The following is a 16,192-nucleotide window of genomic DNA, read 5'->3' on the forward strand; positions in this document are numbered from 1 at the left end:
TGACTTCGGCATTAAATCTGGACATGAGACACTGAAGATGAGAAATCATCAGGCAAACTTATTAACACAGAGAACATAGAGCTCAATGTCAAATCTGTGCACATGTACTCCTTTTACAGCAAAGTAAGATCAGTAGGACAAGTGATACAGCTACATTCTGAAATTTCATCATTTTTTCACTAGAGCGCATCCGTAACCTTCTAAACTGTAACCGTAAACTTCTTTTTCTTCCTTTTAACAAAAAGTTAAAACCAGTTTTAAACTGTTTTCGTCTTTACCAATTCTCCAACTATTTGACTCAGTAGTTGCATGATCTTGTTAATGAACAGATTCTACCACTAAATTCTGTGAACCAGCAGATTCCTGGATCCAAATATTGTAGAAATTTCTAGGAATGAAACATGTTACCACAAAGGTCATCCTTTTCTTACAGTAAGTTTTGCACTTCTAATTTTATTACAAAAGATCGCAAATTTTGAGATCTTTTTTTCATGTCTTTTTCCACATTTCAGAATCTCATATTCTGTGTAAAAAGGGAAAGTAGTTGACAATTAGAAACAGTGGTCAAAACTTGAATAATAAAATACAAAAAAATCTATTCACATATTTTGGTCTTATAACAGCAAAAGTTTATGAATCACCAACACGTACTAAAGGGGTGGTGTAAAGACAGAATACATTTAAAGAAACTATACTGAGGTAAGAAAATAATTAACTAGTCAATAGGTTAACAAATAAATCTGTTTTCAGTTCGACCAAAAAGGATAAAAAGGAGAAGTTGGGTGAAATACCCCTTTAGGTGACATCAGAAACACCCATTTTTATATTAGTGTCACCTTGACCAAGGCAGCTCTGGGTTTTGTCCAGCTCGCTTGTCTAATTATCACACTTCCCAGATCATGTTATTTATTTGTATTTTAAATTATAGAGAGCATTCGAGGTATATTATTTTTATTTGATTTTACTGAACATTTTGTGCCTAATGATTAATACGCCAGCGTGTAGTGACGACTAGCGTTTCAACCGCAGTCAGTGCACTTGCAGCAGAACATACCACAAAGCATAAACTCTGCATACAATTCACGCAATACGTAGCGATAACAGACATGTCTGTGACATATAATCACTGTTAGGATAAATATCTAATCACAATATATTTATCTCTCTTTTTCTGATGGGATAACCCTCAATGATGAGAACATTTACGGCTATCTGTGTCGAGCACCCCCGCATCAACACAAGTGGAACATTCCGAGATGGTTGATCATGTGACATTTTCCGTTTCGCCATTTTCCTCTTCTACACCGGTGTTCTTGCTGGCAGCTACATTGTAGTCCCCTCAAAGTGTTTTAACCTGTCCAGACGTGACGGTGGGATAGGGGAACCATAAAAAAGAAGACAGTCTGTCGTGTAGCGTTATCGTCCCCGGAAAAGTGCGAGAATGTCTGAGGAGAGCCCCGAGTACTCGCCTTTCTTCGCTGTGATGGGAGCCTCTGCGGCCATGGTCTTCAGCGGTAACTAAACCAGCTTCTTCATCTGACACCTCTCGTTTCACAGGCATAATGTCGATTTATCTTAGCCAGGCAGCGAATCCATGCAGATTCTTTTGAAACGACAGTTGTCTTGGGAGAAACGCGGGTTGGTTGGGCGGTCACGGCTCGCACACCTGCCAGGGATGCGAAGGAGAGACGGGTGAAGGGTTCTGCCAACGTCAAGCTGCTGACCGCACAGGCGCCTCTCATTGCTAACATCGTTGCAAGCCGTTTCCCTCTTTAGGAGCTAGCTTATATTATAGTCATACGGTAACAATGTATTCTGCTTTTTGCTGGTTAGTGACGCAGGTCATCGGCGAAGTGACGATTTTCTCGGCCACGCCAGGCGTAATTTGTGATGATAAAGCTGACATAAAGGAACAAAATGGACAATCGTTGCTCGTACTTAAAATGTCATCATTTTCTTGGTTTGGCTAAAGCGCACGTTTCCTGTTGGTTTTTGGATAAGGTAATGCACATGGGCAGCATCCGAGGCCTAAGTGTGAGAAGTATGAGAAGCCGCCTATCAGTCCATTCACCCATCCATTCCTCCGTTCATTCATTCATTTATGCATTCGTTCGTTCATTTATTCATTCAGGGTTTAACCAACCTACATTGCTCTTATATTCACGCACTTCTAGTTTTTCAGAGAGGAAACGCCCTCTTTAAAGTTTTCATTGTAGAAGAAATAAGAAGAAAGATGAGCCAGTCAGGTGGTTTAATTTTGACATGCTGGCAATTATTTCCAGGATTATGAAAAAAGGATAAGTTATATGAATAACAAACTGCGTAGTTTTTATTTGTGTGTATTAAGATTACTTTATGTAATTATCATAGTTTCCCATTACAACATGTCTAAGTTCTTCTTCTTCTTCTTCTTCTTCTTCTTCTTCTTCTTCTTCTTCTTCTTCTTCTTATTATTATTATTATTATTATTATTATTATGCTCAGGTTAGGTTGCCTCTGTCTGATTAAAATCATTTTAATAAAAGACAAACTGACCAGACTTGGTATGCCAAGTACATACATGTGGCGTTTTATAAAAGCATGTGTAACTTTTGAACATTCCCCAACAGCTCCAGTAGTTAGGATTTCTCCATCATATAATTCATATTATAGTATTAGTTACTTCTTTGCCTCTGTCCAGTTGGAGCAGTCTATTAATAATTAAATCTGAATGGTTTGAAGACTTCCTAACACTTGTGTGTTTACGTGTGTCTTTGAGAAAATCATATTTGGGTTATTTTTCCCAAACTCTGGTTTAAGTTTGTTTTTTACATTATACAAGGTAGAGTGAAAACAATAAAGAGGAGTGTGTTATCTCTTACCCTCTGATCAGGAGGCCAGCAGACCAGTCAGGATTGATAGGAAAGGGGATGGAGATAAACATAAAACAATCTTGAGTGAAAATCTTCTCCAGCGTCTGATTAATTTCAGCCTGGGCCAAAAAGACATGGAGCAACATAAGTGGCTTCAGGAAAATTCTGTGGAAGTCTTAGTCTGGACCTGAAACTACTGGATCATCCTTGTGGGGTGGGATCCTAAAACAGGCTGTGCATTGAAACCTTTACCTAATGTGGTTGGGTTTAAATGTTTCTGCTGGTAAGAATTAATGAAATTTCCTATTTAAAGATGTGCCAAGCTCCCATGATCATTTCCAAGAAGACATTAGGCTGTCATTGCTGCTGAAGATGTTTTATTCAAACGAAGGCTCTAAAGATTTATGTTAATGTTATATATTAGTGTTATTTTTGATTCATGTACAAAACATTAATTTTTGATATCATGGAGTATTGTGTGTAAACTGGTCAGTGAATCTTTCAGCACTATTTCATTTTTTTCTCACTTGCTTACCAGCTTATTTTACTGTGGTTCAGTTACATTTACATTGTTTTGACTGCGACACCGTAACACCAATTCAAGCCTTCCTGTTGTCAGTTTGTTAAACCTGTCCCTGCACATGAGTTTGCAGCGTAGAGTCAAACTGTTTACAAGTCCCTTTTATTCCAACATAATTCTGAACAAGATGCTGCCACATTAACTGATGCGGAAGTACTGTGATAATTTGGCACACTATCTGTGTGATTGGATAAACAGTACCATTAAAACATTCCTGCTTCATGGTTTTTCCAACAGTTTTTAGGAGCAACATCCACTTTTTTCTTTTTTCCCCCCAACCTTAGCTACATGAACAAGACAGATTTCTGCCCATGTTGTAGCAGCTTTCTTTGCATGTGCAAAGCAGTAAAAATTTAATGGTGGAGATGGTGAGGGGAAAAAAGATAAAATTGTTCTACTGGTGATGGTATAATGCAACTAATTGTAAGTGCAGTAAATCTATAAGAAATGGCCTTTGAGGCAAAGCAGTGTGTGGTGTGTAAGTTTGAGTCCAGATAAAACAACATGACTGGAGACAGTTCACACGGGAAAGGATGCTAATGTTAAGTGTAGGAATTAAATGTGAGCCTCTATATTTTTTTATATATTATATGTAAAACGCATCTTAAGACCCACTTATTCACCCTGGCCTTTAGCTGAGCAGTCCCCTCTACCAGATTGTTGATGTTTCATTTAACTTTTTTTGTTTTGTTTTGCTTTTGTTTCTTATTGTTGACTGTTTTTACTGTAAAGCACTTTGGTTGGCCATAGGCTTTTAAATGTGCTATATAAATAAAGCTAACTGACAATGACATCTATATTTATCTCTGTTTTATATGACGCCTTACATGGCCATTTTATTCTAAATATTTAGACCAGCAGTGTTATTTGTTCCTGATTTGGTGAGCTTCTGCTATTAAGTAAAATGTAGAAACCAGCTGGAATCACAAATTAAATTCAGCACAGTATATCATCGGTGCTGTTTCATTATCACGTTTCTCAGGCCTTGAGCGCTGACGAGGGGGTGGGTCTGATGTGGAGCCGCAGCTGTTGACATACAAGTGTCAGGATTTAGTACAGTCCAGTTTTCCTCTCTCCTGAAAGATATGCTAATATCCAAAGTCCCCTACACCTCAGACATGTTAGAGAGACAAACTGGCGTAGGTATTACCCATTGAAAGTTAACATTAGTGGTACAGAAACTGCTCTACAACACATTTGCTGTCACTGTTTTCTCCAGTCACTTAACCAGATACGTCTCCATTACCTGAGGGTCTATGAATAAAGCTGGTGCAGGCTCTTCTAAATCGTTATACTGAAGGTGTCAAAAGGAAACTATAATGGCACCACTTTGACTCCTGTAAATATATTTAAATACAGTAGCAACACTTGTGTATACTGTTGAATGATGGATACACCTGTACTGATATACGTCTAGTGGGTAGAATAGTTGGGTAGATATAATAGAATAGTTGTGGGATGGGTGATCAGATCGCCCATCCCACAACTCCCTTGGCTCATAAGCATCTTGCCATCTTTTTTGCATTTTTTGCTTTTGTCCTTTTAAATTGTTGCTCTGACTGTGAACATCCAGAGCAGATTGATTTCTGTGTCTTAAGTGTTCGTGCTGTGTTATGCAATTAGCGTTATTAGTTAAATGCAGGTGGTGAGAGGGCAGGATATGAGGCTAATCCACATGCACATGTTTCTAGCTAGACTTTGATATATAATAGGAACTTAACCTCAAGATGTTACCTGAGTTCATTATCTGAACTATTCAAACTTTTACCCTGTTGCCTCATTACACAAGTTGGAATGTGCAATCACTTTGTTCTCACTTAAAAACACACTCAAACATCAGTTGTGTCCACGTTGTGTTTAAAAAATACCTCATGTTAACTTTGAAACTTCATGATGCATTCAAGTGTGCCACCTAAGTTCAGAAAACTGTTTAAATGACCACAAAGGTTACTTTATAATATAAAAGTATTATATTGTTCTTATTTACTCTTGTAGGAATCTTTGTGTATTACTAGTTTTTTTTTTCACTTCAGCTTATATGACATGTAAGAAAACTGATATCCAGTCCAGTTTTGCATGAATACACATATTGAATATGTGCCATCACTGTTGTGGTTATGTCTGAATGAATCTGTGAGGAACGTTGATATAAAAGTAGCTGATTGGTGCTGCTTTTACAGATGGAGGATAAATTCTAACACAGTATCCAAAATTCAACTTGAGTCCAATCTGCAAAATATAACCACACAAACTGTAAAAAAAAACAGCCTTCAATAAAATATTTGGTTGTATAATTAAAACATAACTAAAGACATGATTATAATTCTGGCAAACGGACAAATAGAAAGTAATTCAAAATCATATATTCAGATATCAGCTTTGGATGTCAAAACTTATTTAAAGCTCTTAAAGAAAATATTTTACTTTTGATCGAAAGGAGGAGATAAATGGTTGAAGTTGTAAAAAGATGAGAAAAATTGGCGTACTCTTTCAACTCTTGGCATTATTTTTTAGCAGGTATGCACAATTGCAATCAGTGTATTAAGGCATTAGTAAAAATGAAGTGACAGTAGAGGAGAGAGGAAAACTGCAATAGAAGCTCCCATCTGTGACATTAGTCATTAATATAGTCATGGGATTCGAAGTGGGTGGTGTTATCTTGGGTAACAGAGCCACATAATGAGGAAAATCATCACAATTTTTATCTGTTTCTTCTGGTTTTATGTATATATTTGGTGCAATGAGTTTATGCAGTATATTTAGTTTGCTCTTATATTATTCATATGTGGAGAATCGTCACTAAATAGATTAATTAAATCACACTCTCTGACATCTCTTTCTCAGCATTAGGAGCAGCATATGGAACGGCAAAGAGCGGCACAGGCATTGCTGCCATGTCTGTGATGCGGCCAGAGCTCATCATGAAGTCCATCATCCCTGTGGTCATGGCTGGTATCATCGCCATCTACGGGCTGGTGGTAGCTGTGCTGATAGCAAACAACATCTCTGAGAGAATCACCCTTTACAAGTAAGAAAAACCTCAGATAAGCTGTTAGCTTCAGTCTTGTTATGTTTTAGCTCATTAACCGGATGACTTAAGAGACACATTTGCATCGTTCACATTGATATGTTGTCTTCAGGTCACATGACAGGTTTTTAAGGCCTCAGTAAAAGATATTAAGAATTTGCAGCTGTAAATGAACGTTTGCAAATAATTTCAGTTTGTATTTGTAAATCAAGCTTGTCACCGTTTTTAAAAAAAAAAAAAAAAAAAAAAGTGCCTGAGGAATTCAAGTTTGTGAATATGTATAAAAGGATTTGCATGGCTGTAGAAAAGATTTGTGTTTATAAAGAAAAATAGAAGTGCTCTTGCAAAGATCTGTCAGCGAATGCAAAGCAAAAAACTGCATGAAAGACTAAAGTTGCAAATGCAGATTTTTTTTGTCTCCATGTTTCGAACCCTGATTGGAAAGTTTGATTTGTCATCTTCCAATCAGATAGCAAACAGTGTCCTTTCTTTCCACCCCACTGCAGGCTCTTATAGGGGAGTACATGGTTTTATTTCATATAGGCTTCATCCTTTAAGGCTATCACTAGTGGGTTTATCTCTCATGCGCATGAGCAGCACTGAAAAAACTTGAGTCCACACCCACCTACTGGGTGGGCCCCACTTCGGTCTTGAATATAAATTGGACTGAGACCGGACAATTGGCTCCCATTTTTCTTCAGCCTGCACAGTACCTAGAAGACCAGTAACTACGCCCAGCAAGAGTGACGTCCAGTGGCGTCCACCAGTGTCTGGTCTGCCAGACCAGCTGCATCCCTGGCTCCGTGAAGTCTGAATGCTGCTTCAGCCTGCTGCACACCGGGATGGCGCTGACTTATCAGGCCCTCTGCCTGTTCTGTGAGCTGCTCAGTCACCCGGAACCTCATTCTACAGCAGCAGGCCCCCCCAGAGTCTGCAGCTCCTGTCTGCTCCCGGTCCAAATGTCCCCAGGATGCTTTGAGAAGGCCCAAGAAACATTTACTGCTTGGGGACATGTATAAATGTGGGAATGATATGGTAATTATATTAAAAATAAAACGCAGTCATGAATATCTTTTCCCTACACTGGATTCCAGGCGCCGTTAAAATGGTAACTGTGCTGCACTTAGGCCAGGCTGACAAGAGGGAGGTGAGCGACGGCTAATAACGGCCAGACGGCCAGGTGAAGGTGACAGTAGCGGTTTGCAGAGTCCGCAGCACCTGCCGCTCAAGAAGCAGACTGAGTAATATTGCTTCATCACATCACTTTGACACACGGGTAGTTGTAAAAAAAAAAAAATGTATCTACTCCCCTTTAAGAGCCTGCAGCACTGAGGAAGGATTAGTGTGCTCTCTGATTGGATATTTTGCTTTGTCATCATTCAGTCAGATAAAAGTGTAAGGGGCCAGCAATCTGTGTCTGCAACTTCAGGCTTGCACGCAGGTTTTTTGCTTTGCTACCATGACCAGATCTTTACAAAAAAAAACTTTCTATTTTTCTTTACAAATGAAAATCTTTTATTACAACTGTGCCTTATAAAAGTTACAACCATTTTTCCAGTTTTCTGGGAGGAAATGAACACGTTCTAGGTGGACTTCTATTGAAAGCTTGAGCTGTAGGGGATTATTGGCCTCTATTCTTTTAGTCATGCAATTTGACAGATTAACTTATCTCATGATATTCCCCCTTATCTGACAGATGCACTTTTCATGTTTATACTTAAACAGCCAGATTATTAGACCTAAATTTTCTTCACAAATTCACAAACTTAGATTTTTCTGTCTCTGCTTCCCCATCAGGAGTTTCCTGCATCTCGGCGCTGGTCTGAGTGTGGGCCTGAGTGGCCTGGCGGCCGGGTTTGCCATCGGCATTGTGGGCGACGCTGGTGTGAGAGGCACCGCTCAGCAGCCTCGGCTTTTCGTGGGCATGATCCTGATTCTGATCTTTGCTGAGGTGTTGGGGCTTTATGGCCTTATTGTGGCCCTCATCCTATCCACAAAATAAGTGTCTCCATCAAATACCATCTCATTCATTCCACATCAAAGCAGCAAGAACAAATAGGAGATTTTCACCTTCTTCCATGGCACCCTGTGGGTCTGACAGGATGGGATGGCAACAGAAATATGTTGGCGGTCGACTTTGACAGCTCTGTCCTCAGTAGATGTGATCTATTCCATATTGTTTAAAGCCATCCAGTTGTGTCAGGTCTTGTGCGTGCAGAACGGGCATGAACATGTACTGTTTGTTGTGAGATGATGTGTGGACAGTCAGCCTGATATATTGTCTAATCTTTAAACTGTACAGTGATCCAGAGTCCTCCCACCCCAGTAAATGTAGTAACCAGTCTGTGCTGTGAGTGTGAATATCAACGTTTACCCCTCTGCCCACGCCCCTCCCTTTGATTTTTGTTCTTTTTTTCTGTCTTTTGTTGGTGGTTTTTAATTGTCATTCTGTTTTGAGACTGCTGAAAATTTGTGAACACTAGTATTTTTTCATGTTCTTTTTGGGGACCATTTTTAAATTTTTTTCACTATTTATGGAAAGTTATAAAGCTTTTGAAACTGTCTAAATGGAAAACTTTATTGAATACCCTATATACGTTAAAAAAATATATAAATTATCTGTGTATAGTTAGATTAATTGCACTGTGGGTAATTGTTCTAAGTGCTCAGAATTCCTCTGGATATAGTGTGATTTATTAATGGAGGATGTCCACATGGAGTTGACAGTGTGTTTGGGTGTGTGTGTGTGTGTGTGCGCGTGTGAGAGAGATTTGAGTGTATAATGTGTGAAGGTGGATTTATGTTTAATATGACATTCTCAGACACTAGTATCGTTTACCTGTAGTGCTGCTGTATTGATTTTTGTTTTTGTTTGTTTAAAGTGAGAGCTCACTGTTCAGCCATGCCTGTCAGATTTCCAAATAAAAACTCAACCTCCTCCAGAACATCTCTGTCCAGCCTTTTATATTAAAGATGTAACCGCATGTAGAGTTAAATGTTATGTAGTTAGGAGCTAATAAGCTGTGTAACTTCAGTATTTAATATTAATATTGACATATTGATTAAAAATCTCTTAAATCGATCAAATAGGTTAAGACAAAAACGGCTTTTTTGCTCAGTATTAATAACTTGATTTCAGGTAACTGGTTAATGTCCATACTGGGTTTACAGAGCCGTGACTGTCATTGACGCATTTTCATCTACTTGTCTTTAATTTGTTTGAATAGCAGGGATTATCTTTAAAACGTTTCATTAAGCAAGATAAAGAAAATAAATGTGATGCTAAAGAAAAATACATTTAATTTGTATTTAAAATTAAAATTTTAAAGTCACTGGCTTCTAAAACACTAATGAGAAAATGAAATGACTTGGAAATGATTTTTTAGGGATGAGCTCAAACCTAAAAAGTAAAGGTAAGGTGGGAGCAGACACCAGAACAGCTTTGTGAATAAAAGGAAAACTGCCAGTGACTGAATGTAAGGGAGGATAAAGTAAAGCAGAAGATTCAGTCCAAGCAAACAAAGTGTTGTGAGTAAATGTTTATTTTTCAGGTTTGGGATAAATCACAATGCTCTGTGATAGCATGTTCCCTCGTGCATAAAAGCATTGTGAAGTTGTACACATGTAAACAACACCTCCATAATCCAACACAGTTATTAAAGTTGTAGTGACTAATCTCTTTAAGGACTTGAATCAGGTGTGTTGCTCTCGAAGTGCAGGTAAAGTATGGGTTTTAGGATGCTAACTCAATCTCAAGGCTTGAAAAGCAATCACAGGCCGATAATTCAGTGGATTTGATTTCACATCTGAGAGCGTCAAAAATTTGGTTTGTTTTCACTCAAGCTTGTTCTGACCAACAGAGTCTGATTAGGTGACTATGGAGCTATTAATGTATAAAGTTAAAGAAAGGGTGATTCTTGTCAAGTATCCTTGGTTACACCAACATATCATATCATACTATTTTTACAGTGCATTTCCATTTAGTCCTACACCTAACATTGTTGTTGATGACAGGGGGTCCTGAAGAAAAGTTTGGGAACCACTGCATAGGAGAATGTTTGAGTCCTTGACAGTGACTGCTGGAGGTTCAATGCAAATATTATTTCCAGCTAGAGATTTAAAATGAAATCTTTTTAAAATAATATTTAAGTTGTCACCATAAAACTGATACAGCTTTGTATTCAATTTCAACTGCCTGCAAGTGTAGTAAAAATTGGATAGACAAAAGAAAATGAACTATGTGATACTATAACATTTATTTAGAACAAGAATTATTAAGGTCCTGAACAAACCTTTATATATATATATATATATATATATATATATATATATATATATATATTTTGCAGCCAGAGCACCAACAGAAGACAGACATCACACCACATGAGAAACATCAAAAACAAAATCAGAACCAATGGCTTATGTCAAAAAAGAGATTCACACAATCCAAAACAAATAAGCTTCAAATAGGTTAAACAAGAACAGCGAAAAACAAATAAAAAGAACAACTCTGTCACCTTAATGGCCATTACTGTTTAGTAGGTGAACAGCAGTAGGGACAAACAACATTTTAAGTCTTTTATCCTCCCTAACGGGCCCCTGAAGCCACGACCCGAAGGCAACAAAACAAATTAGAATGAATAGAATGAGCTTTCTTTCGGGTTAGATGACCAAAAGGCCCTCCTGCTGGGATCCAGTAACTTTGCTAGCAGCTTTCACTAAACTGCCCAAGCGATTTTTATTATCCAGACTAAGGCTCCAGAACCAAGCAATGATACTAAAGAATAAAACCGATTCAATTACACTTTTGTAAAAAAGAAAACATCAGTGCAGACATTAAAATATCTCAACTTTCTTAAAAAGAATAACCTCTTATGAACGTTTTTGAGGTGATGTCAATGTGAGACTCAAAACGTAATTTATTGTCAAGAACCACATCCAAATGTTCATAGCTGTCTACCTCCTCGATGGCAGCTGCCTTAATAAAAGTAGACGGGGGGTTTGACAGGGACTTTCTGAAATCGATTACCATATCTATAGTTTTGTCTTTCCTCCATACTCATTTATATGGAGGAAAGAATTTTCACACCATCTTATAAAAACATCCACTAGCTGCCCATGTGCTGTCTCACCATCCTCAAGAAGGCTAATGATGGCCGTGTCGTCAGCAAACTTTAAAACAAATCTATTTTATAACATAAATGTGACACTCGTCAGTGTGCAGAATGTATAAGAGTGGAGAGAGACAACAACCCTGTGGAGAACCTGTAGAAGAGGGGAGCACATTAGAAAATATATTCAAAATTAATTTTAGGCCTGTTGATAAAGTGCATTATTTAAATCAGTGGAGTCCTGCTCCGGTCCTCAAAGGCTGCAGACCTGCAGGTTTTACATGATCCAACACCTGATTCAAATAAAACAGCTCTCCTCAACAGCTTGTTGTCAACTTCTTCCCCAGCATGTTGACCAGTCAATCTGATTCAGATGTGATGACGGAACTTGAAACATGAAACATGAAACTTTCAAAACCTGCAGGACAGTCGCCCTTGGGGACCATATTTGGACACCCCTAATTTAAATAGTCCATTTTATACTGTTGCAAATATTTTATAAGCATTCTCATTCATTTACTCATTTATTATTCATTTACTCATTTAAGCATTTTTATTCATTTATTCATTTACATTTTATCCTTAGATTTTAGTAACATGCATTAGGCTCTGCTTTTAATTAATAGAGCTACATTATATAGTGGTGCTGAGGTGAAAACAGCTTAATTATTATTATTCCTTCACAGCTCACAGATAATGCATTCACAAACAGGACACAAACTCATACAGGGCTACTGAGTTCAATACTGAGAAAAGAGCTAAGAACTAGCGACCTTGACAATGTTTTGGATGTCCAGTAGGGAGTGGTCGTAAATATTGTTGCATCTCTTTGCTTATCTATTCACTCCTAGCAGAACGGAATTTCCCAGTAACTCAGAAATCATTAAAAGTACAGCCTTTGTGTAAAACTGTGGGAACAGGTAGAAGGGAGTCAGCACAAAAAGGCAGACAGATAACAGGGCAGAGCGAAGCATCTTCTTTCCTTTCAGCTCTGACGTACCCCAAAAGGAGGACCTGGAGGAATCAAATTCCCGGAAGAAGGAAGGACCACCTTGCAAAATACACATTCACATGAATGCGCACCACATGCACGCACATAGCCACAATGCATTGTATCACTATAAATGAGGAGGATAATTTAGTTAGGCGGGTCTTTTGGCTGAACCGAAGGGTCCCGACACTTTTTGTAGTAGTTGACCAGAAGCTAAGCTAACAGGCCTCCTCTTAAGAGATATGTATTGCTTTTTATTACTGGCTTAACAAAGAATTGTCAATTCTACTCAAACTCTGGTGTTTTTGCCTTCTTTTAAAAATGTGGATTTTTGAACACTCTTCCTTCTGATTTACAGGTGGTGAACAAATCTTTTAAAGCCAACAAATAATATTTTAAAACTTCAATACGCAGGAGCAAAAGTACTTTACAGAGTAATGCATGATCATAAACATTAAATACCATTGGAAGAATAAAAAGAACAACAAATAACAGAATAAAAAGAACAATAGTAAGACATAATAAGCCTCCTGTGCACATTAGTGTTCTCCACCTCCCCCCTCACAGTCCACAAACATGCTTGTTTGGTTGGTTAGTGTTTGTAAAGTCCCTCTAGAAGTGGGTGTGAGTGGTCGATTGTTTTGTCTCTCTTTCAGGGTTTACTCTGCCTCTTGCCTAATAGAATCTATGCACTACTCCAATACACACTGGACTGGTTGCCTTCTGTCACAGGGCCACATTTAGGAATATTTGCTTTAAAACAAGAGTGATATGAGGGAATGTAAATTCAAATAAATCTTTGGCTTAAGTTTTGAGCCCTAAAATCTCTAAAACTGAATTCTCTCTAAGACCATTTCTGAGCTAAAGGCTATTATAACTAAAATGTTAATTTACTCCAGAAGTTACATTGTGTTAGTCAAATTATAAAATCATCTAGAGTTGGAACACAAACAAACAAACAAACATAAACTTATTGTTTTCTGATTTTACAGTCTATAGACTTGTAGTGCAGAAGAATAATAGTAAATTTCCCATGAGGATGCAGGTTTAATTTTGCCTTCTGTACAGCAGGGAACAGACTTGCTCTCTCTTTGTATTTTAGTTGCAATTAGAAGATTTAGCTCTAAAAGCAAGTTCTCCTTAAGAGGAATCTTACACATACCTTCTTACTTCGAACAGTTTTACTTACCATATCTCTTGATTTTAATTCAGCCACAGATATTGAATTCAGGGTTCACATCACACTGTGTTGATCACTTTTTTTCCTAATCTGCTGTGGTCAAGTTTGATCCTGAATATTTGTAAGACAGTTGAGCAGAGCCCTGCCTTGTCCTCAGGCCAGAGGTGGTGCTGTTGCTCTGCAGAATGCAGGGATGCTCTGAGCAATGTCATTGTCCCCGAAGGCCTGGCAGCTTTAGCAGGTGTGTCAGAATATCTATGTGTTTGTTAGCTGCCTTGTTGTTCAAGGGTTGGGCCTCTTTAGTGCACACCTTGTCTGCTGTATGTATGATACATGGGCAGGATTCCTAGAGAATGAGTTTTATTTATTTATTTATTCATTTATTTTGGACTTTGCAGAGAACAATCTGTTCTGAACCATCTTGTGCTTAGATGCTGTATTATATTCCATTCCACATTCACTCAAACGTCGGGTCGCTTCAGCTTGTTCTTACAGCAGCAGCAGCAGCAGCAGCAGCAGTTCACGCAGGTCAGCACCATCATGAGCAGGACCATGACTGTGGGAGAGCACATAAGCAGTCTCCTGGTCATCTGACTGTGAAACTAGACAAGAGATGTATTGCAACAAACAGCTGAGACTCACAGATGAAGCTTAAGATGATGAAGAAGGAACCCAGAACTAAAGGGTGGGCACCAGGCAGATCATGCAGCTTCAGCCATATCTTGCTCAGGAGGTTCAGCGTCTCTTCTCTGGCATCCATCTTGGTAAGGACCTTTGTTTTTGTTTTTTTTTAAAGAAAGAGAAAATAAAGATTGAGCTCATCTTGATTTAGTCTGCTCAGCATAACTCATGTTAGACTTTCTGTGAGACAACTTTACTGAAAGATCAGATTCATTTTCTATGCTGACATCTATCTTTCTGCAGCATGTTCGGACTGTAATGTGTCATGGGTGGAGTATCAAGTTCAATATAACTGGGCTGTTGTGTTCCTGATGAATTGCTGAAATGGGTGTGACGGTCTGGCTTTTTTAGTTTTAGGAGTTGTTATATTGCATTACAAAACATGGTGGAAAAATACAAACACTTTTGACATAAGTACAGTTTGTATATATTTTGTTTGAGCACCCAGCAAGTATAGTTTAGCATAATTCCAGAAAACAGGGAAATAATCTAAAATTCCTGGTAGTTGGGTTAGGAAGTGGTACAAAGAACTGAGTGCTAAACATAAACATTTTATGTTATAAGCATGGAAGCATTTTATCTAGGTTTCATAAAACTGGAGCAGGTTTTATCCTGATTTTTACAAGTTTGAATATACCTCCTAGACTACAACCAGGATACTGAACACCATAAACAGGTTTTTACTGAACATGCTGTGTCGATGAGGAACAAACACAGAGGACATGATGTAATAACTTTTTCCACAGCCACTTATAAATTTAAAGGCAAACATTTTCTGCAGTTATCCAGTCCTCCTTCTTTTAAGGCAGGCAAACTTAACTTTCCTCTCAAGTTCATATTTTTTACACTCATTCCTCACATTCCGCTTTAGTCTGCAGTATTTCTAAGTTGTGTTGCTTCTCATGCAGCACTTGTACAAACAGAAATAACTTACCTGAAAGAGTCTCTGTTGTTTTCTCACTAATCCAAGCCCAGACTATTGGTCAGAAATTATAAGGAGACATGGTGGAGGAGATATGATAAACATTAAATTTGTTTCTCAGTAGGAGTCACCTGTCGATCCTCTCCCCTGGAAGTTTGTTTGTTTGCTGTTGCAGATTATCACCCAGAGGAGGGCTATTCAGATGCTGCCTGAGGCTTGCAGTCAGTTTGAGATTAGGATTGGGAGTATTATTCCATACACACTGATGATGGCAGACAAGGACTTGAGGAAAATTTGAAGATGCACAAAAACAAATATTCCTTTTTTCCTTTAAGCTTCTTTTAATCTTTCAGTTTTACCCTCCTCTCTTTCCTTATAGAAGTCCTCAGGTGTGTTGTTTTCTTCTCTTTGGTATTTTTTGTCAGCAACACACACAGTAGTTTACTGCTGTGTAGTTTGACTCTCTGGCGTCTGCTTCAAAGCTCTTTTCTCCTTGACAGTCCTGTCTGGGAGTGACTGCTGCCTCACAGAGTCTTTGTGTGCCTCTCTGTCTTTCCCCTCCTCCTTCACTGAGATTTCTGTTTCACACAAGAGAAGGTGGAAGAGTTTCCACTTCCAGCGAGGTAGTTAGTGGGTTGTTGAAGTGGCTCGACTGATGGACTGTTTCCCAAACAGTCTCTGTGGTGTGTGGTTGTGTGAAGAATAGCTGTTACATAACACTGGTTCTGATATTAGAGCAGTCCTTTATAAAAATTAATGATAAAATCCCTTCTGACAAAGGGATTTCATTAGGAAGCAGTTTGTAATGGAAGAAGTCGACCTCATGTGGAAGTGATCTGTAGTTGTG

At 38.3% G+C, this 16,192-nt stretch overlaps 1 protein-coding gene and 1 long non-coding RNA gene across 3 annotated transcripts; one reads left to right on the top strand and one right to left on the bottom strand.

Moving 5' to 3' along the window:
• The first annotated feature begins 1,281 nt into the window (after positions 1 to 1,281).
• Positions 1,282 to 9,405, top strand: atp6v0ca (ATPase H+ transporting V0 subunit ca). Its single transcript, XM_041971529.1, has 3 exons — positions 1,282 to 1,514; positions 6,277 to 6,460; positions 8,258 to 9,405. The coding sequence occupies exons 1-3, from the start codon at positions 1,442 to 1,444 to the stop codon at positions 8,460 to 8,462; spliced, it is 462 nt and encodes a 153-aa protein (XP_041827463.1). The 5' UTR covers positions 1,282 to 1,441; the 3' UTR covers positions 8,463 to 9,405.
• A 1,292-nt stretch (positions 9,406 to 10,697) lies between these two features.
• On the bottom strand, positions 10,698 to 15,957 carry LOC121647268. Of its 2 annotated transcripts, XR_006011819.1 has the most exons (4): positions 15,358 to 15,957; positions 14,385 to 14,514; positions 13,752 to 14,298; positions 10,698 to 11,725 (listed from the first exon to the last, which is right to left on the bottom strand). It is a non-coding gene; the product is annotated as an uncharacterized LOC121647268 (long non-coding RNA). The 2 variants fall into 2 exon arrangements; XR_006011818.1 differs by lacking the exon at positions 10,698 to 11,725 and having other exon boundaries at positions 12,863 to 14,298.
• Between the last annotated feature and the right edge of the window lie 235 nt (positions 15,958 to 16,192).

The sequence above is a fragment of the Melanotaenia boesemani genome, chromosome 2, assembly GCF_017639745.1.
Source record: "Melanotaenia boesemani isolate fMelBoe1 chromosome 2, fMelBoe1.pri, whole genome shotgun sequence".
NCBI lineage: Eukaryota > Metazoa > Chordata > Actinopteri > Atheriniformes > Melanotaeniidae > Melanotaenia > Melanotaenia boesemani.